Source organism: Cryptomeria japonica, chromosome 11, assembly GCF_030272615.1.
Source record: "Cryptomeria japonica chromosome 11, Sugi_1.0, whole genome shotgun sequence".
NCBI lineage: Eukaryota > Viridiplantae > Streptophyta > Pinopsida > Cupressales > Cupressaceae > Cryptomeria > Cryptomeria japonica.
In genome coordinates, this window is record NC_081415.1 from 243,682,591 (window position 1) to 243,687,371 (window position 4,781).

The following is a 4,781-nucleotide window of genomic DNA, read 5'->3' on the forward strand; positions in this document are numbered from 1 at the left end:
TGGTTTGCACGACTTCAAAAATAAAGAAAAAAGAAAAAAGAAGTTAGTTCTCAAATCTAGAACCAATAATTCAAAATGAATTGTTATGACTTTATAAGAAGTTTATAAGAAGTTTGGTATAAAACATTGAAATAGAAGGGGATTGCTTTATTATCATTAATGAGATTAGAGCTAAGTTTTCCCCTAGGCAGAAGATTAATAATATTTTAGTGATGATGATCTCCCTGCTACAATCGCTCGAAGAATAAATTATTATTCATGTCTTTTCAAAGATAAATGAAGAAGTAGATTTACGTTCCAATAGATAGTATTTAATAAAGATGAAGAGTTGATAGTGGACATAGTGGTGGATGCAAGCCTTACGTTGAAATACTCCTTGAAGTCTCTCATGATAAGGCCATTATTGAATTGGTGAAAATAAATATAGATATTTTAATTATACTAATGGATGTAGAGTGGGTATAATTAAAAATAAATTAAAGGGTAGAAATTACATTAGTTTTTTATATAGTAGTACCTTATGAATGTAATTTCTATGTCATTGGTTTATTAAGTGAATCCCTTGGGGTAGAGAATTGTCATTTATTACTTTATATACAAGTAGAATTTATTAATCTTATTTGTTTTTTTGTTTTTTTCTAAATAGTCATGTAAGTTTGTGATTTTTGTTTATTTCATTTGCGAGATAAATACTATTAATTGTACATTTTTCATTTGTATTATGCGTTCTCATAGTTAATGCATGTTGAGGATGAAAACACATTTGATGACAATTAATGTGGTCCATTATTTTATATGGACCTTGATATCCTTTTGATGATCAAGTATGTACTTTCATGCATGCTTTTAAATGCTCATTTACTATTAAATACATGCTTATTTAGGATTTATATGCACTTCAAAGTGGGAGAAAATGTAATGGTTATTTGCATACCCATATTAATTTGATAAGAATATCTAAATTTGGAGCTTTAAAAGGAATCAATATTTGCCCAAAACTAAATGAGAATTAATATGGGTATGCAAATAACCATTACATTTTCTCCCACTTTGAAGTATACCCTAGTAATCTAACAATCTAACAATCTTCTTAAGGTACTTTTAAGAATCTAAAAAAGTGGGATTAAAAGCATGCTTTTAAAAGGATGTACTTTAAAAGCATGCATGAAAGTACATCCTTTTAGATTACTATTGTTAAAAGTACTCTAGTAATCTAACAATCTTCTCAAGGTACTTTTAAGTACATCCCTTGATGAGTAGTGCATAATAGGGATTTTGACAAGTTAGAGAGCAAAATTATATAGAGCATCAAATTAGATCTATGGGCTATAGATTATATCCATATGATGTAAAATTGATCCATTGCTATGAAATTGGCTAGTAGATTTTCAAGCCTACACGTAATTCAAAGATAATCTCCATTTGTAAGTTATCATTCTGCATATTAAAATAAACTAACACATACTTTCATAACTTATCATCAAATAAAAAAGATCAATATCTTTATCCGCTTACATTTAATACCTGAATTAATATTTTATTATTAATTTTTCAATTCTCAATTATCACTTATTTTAAATTATATTTATAATTTTACATGTTTTCTTAATTAACTTAATTAATTTTCATTTACCACTACAAATCTATAGTTAAAATAAACTACTTAATTCGTTCTTTAGTCATTTAAATATTTCCCCATATTTACAAATATAAATCCATGAACTTTTAACATTGAAGTATGCATAATGATGTGGTTGTTGATCAGGAAGTGATTTTAAAGAATATATGAAATAATAGATTTGCTGCTATGTTTTCTAATTGGATAATTGGTACTTTGAGGCTTTACTCTTCAAATATTTCTTAAGTGGTTTTTCTTCTCTCACATATTCAAGCCTTATGGAAGAAGAATGTAAAGACAATGGATCAGCTACAAGAAATTAAAGATCAAATCATGAAATTTTAGTTAGATAATAGGCTCAACCATTGTAAATTTGTTCTACAAATCATGTAACTTTGCTTCTTTCTTATAGTTTAGTGACGGAGATATTTCGTGCACAACTTTTCTTTCCAATTACTTCTGATAGTTTTATTTTTTGCAAATTTTAATTACTTTGTTAAATACAAAAAAAATATTGAAATATGTCAATTATGAATATAAATTAATGGGTACATAAAACCTAAACAATTTATATTTTAAAAAGTTAGAATTTATTCTATTAAAACATTATTTTCTATATATAATTGTATATTTTCCAATAATAAAACAATAAAGAAAGAAAAAAGATCCAAAATATTTTATGACCTAAATAGGGTCCACTCTTTCTATAAATATGAATTCCATAATGTACAGGATAAATGAGTACACATTACACCAAAAAGGTGCCCCAACATGTTTCTATTACTAACTGAAATAATAAATAAAAGAATAAACTCCTAAACTACCCAAAAATTTCTTACTAATCTATAAACTCTCTGTAGGAAAAGCAACAATAAGTGATAGAAAATCTCAATAGAACTACTGTTCTAAACATGTGAGTGAATTGAGCTAATCCCATTCATTTCAGTAACAGGCTTAGTAGAATTTTTTGATTTACGTTGAAAGAAGATGATCCATGTCACAACTTCAAGAATGGCTGCAATTACACCCATAGCAATAAGAACACCAATGTAAGCATTCTTCCACTTCTTTTCAGGGTCCAAGATGTCAAAGCCTTTGAAGATGTTTATGATGCTCAATATGATCACTGTGTAGCCAGTAGAGTGGTGATATATATTCCAGTATATGCGGAACTTGTGATTCTTGTTAGGCCGCAAAAATAGTGCAAATATCTGCAAATTAATTGAAAATATTGAAATTATTGTACAAGCTTTTGGATAAAACTGTGTATGTTTTTTAATACACTTTTTTACAGAAAGGCTTAAACAATTAATGCATTATAATCAATAAGTAAGTTATTTATGCATTAAAATTTAAAACAAATGAATTGTATATACCATACCTGTAAAGTTGCAAAGCAGAAAAGTGCAATCCCAATTCTTCTGTGTGAAGTTTGTTCTACACCTTTGCTATAACTGCCCAACCTCAAGCCAGTGCCCCAACCACTTACTCCAATGATATATCCAGAGGTTTGGCAAAAAGCATGGAGGTAAAACCATGCAGGATCTGCAGCTTTGAATGTCTTGGCATATCTAGCAATCATGATTCCAATGGGCATCAATATACCCCAGCTAACAACAGTAAGCACTCCATGCCTCTGAATTCAAAGAAAAAAAGATCAGTTAGGGTTGAAAGATAATTCATATTATAATCATGTAATTTTCACGGTTCATAATGTTAGAATTTTTCATTTCTGATTTGTATTGTACTATATTTTTCATCATCAACGTTTCAGATCATACTACATGATCCATCATCATAATCAAAGAAACAGATAGAGAGCAAAAAATTTCTTCCTTCTTGATGATGGATCATGTATGATCTAAAACATTGATAATAAAAAATATCATACAGTACAATCCAAAAATGAAACAAACAGTCTTATAGATGTTGTTCCAAAAATGAAACAAACAATCCTATAGATGTTGAGATCAAGCAAACTGAAAATCATCTCTACATATTACTCTTCTTAATGTAGGTCTATAGATACTCAAAGCCTGGTTTAATCTGGGTCTTGATTCCTCTAAACTTTAAGCAATTGCAGAACATAATCAGAGGCATTAGATGTTTAAAGCACAATACTTACATTTTTGAGAGTCTGGTGAGAAATACCAGAAGAAACAGAGCTTGTTCCACTTCGGAGATCCAGTGTCCCTAAACTGCTGAGATCAGCTGAGGCAGTACTGTGTACGGCAGGAGTTGAGTTGGTGACTGAGCTGCCCACTTGCCACACCTGATTAATACTGGTTTGGTTGGAAGTAAGCACCAAGGAGGCAAAGATTGTTATCTTCCCACTGCTACTCTCATACACAGCACTCTTGTTGGTCACAGTGAGGCTAATAGATGAGGGATTCAAAGCAGCAGTCTTAGATTGCACATTATATGTGCCAACCACAGTTGATCCATTACTTGATCGAAAGGCAATCAAAGCCTGTGTGCCAATCATTTGTATCCCCTGTGGGTTTATACCCCAAGCTACCCAACCCCCAGAAGCTGCAGGGGCAGCCTGGAAAGCTATATCCAATGACCCATTCTCTACAACATAGGTATATGCCAGAGTAGCTCCTAAAGTTTGTAAGTTGTTACAGGTTTGATAAGTTTTGGCCTCACCTCCAGTGAATGTTACAGGGCAACTTGACTGTGCAGATGCATCCCATCCAAACAGAAGCACAGCAACTCCCAATATCAGGAACAGGGGACGCCCCATCATTCAAGCTGCAACAATTTATTTCCCTTAGAATCTCTCTCTCCCCAAAAGCCAAGGTGCAGAAAACTTCTCTCTTCAGATTTCTCCCCTCAAAATCCAATCTTGATTCAAGGGAAGTATGGTTGTTGGGTAATGTCAGAAAGCCCGAGTGTCTATATATGGAGAAACAGGGGAAGCTGTGCAGAAATTTCTAAAAAGCAACGTGTGCAAATCGAAAAACAGAGAGTGATGGACGACCTACTCCATACCGACGGTGTACGCGTTAGTTAGCACTGTACTGTATTTTCTTTACCTTGTACTATTATTCTTTGACAATTTCTCTAAGAGTTCAAAGTTGAATTGGCCTCTGTATTTCTATTATTGGTCCGTTATTATATGAGCTCCACTTGGCTTAAATGGGAATGGGCCAGGAGTTGG

General features: G+C 31.9%; 1 protein-coding gene across 1 annotated transcript; it reads right to left on the bottom strand.

Annotated features, from left to right (window-relative positions):
- Positions 1–2,293: 2,293 nt before the first annotated feature.
- LOC131040155 (cytochrome b561 and DOMON domain-containing protein At5g35735) lies at positions 2,294–4,506 on the bottom strand. Its single transcript, XM_057973007.2, has 3 exons — positions 3,744–4,506; positions 3,000–3,254; positions 2,294–2,829 (listed from the first exon to the last, which is right to left on the bottom strand). Exons 1-3 carry the CDS (start codon positions 4,365–4,367, stop codon positions 2,524–2,526), a joined length of 1,185 nt encoding a protein of 394 aa, XP_057828990.2. The 5' UTR covers positions 4,368–4,506; the 3' UTR covers positions 2,294–2,523.
- Positions 4,507–4,781: the final 275 nt, after the last annotated feature.

Coding starts and splice junctions, on each gene's coding strand:
- LOC131040155 (XM_057973007.2), bottom strand. CDS start 4,367: ATGATGGGGCGTCCCCTGTTCCTGATATTGGGAGTTGCTGTGCTTCTG. Junction 3,255..3,743: donor CTCACCAGACTCTCAAAAAT/GTAAGTATTGTG, acceptor CTTTGAATTCAG/AGGCATGGAGTGCTTACTGT. Junction 2,830..2,999: donor TCTGCTTTGCAACTTTACAG/GTATGGTATATA, acceptor ATTAATTTGCAG/ATATTTGCACTATTTTTGCG.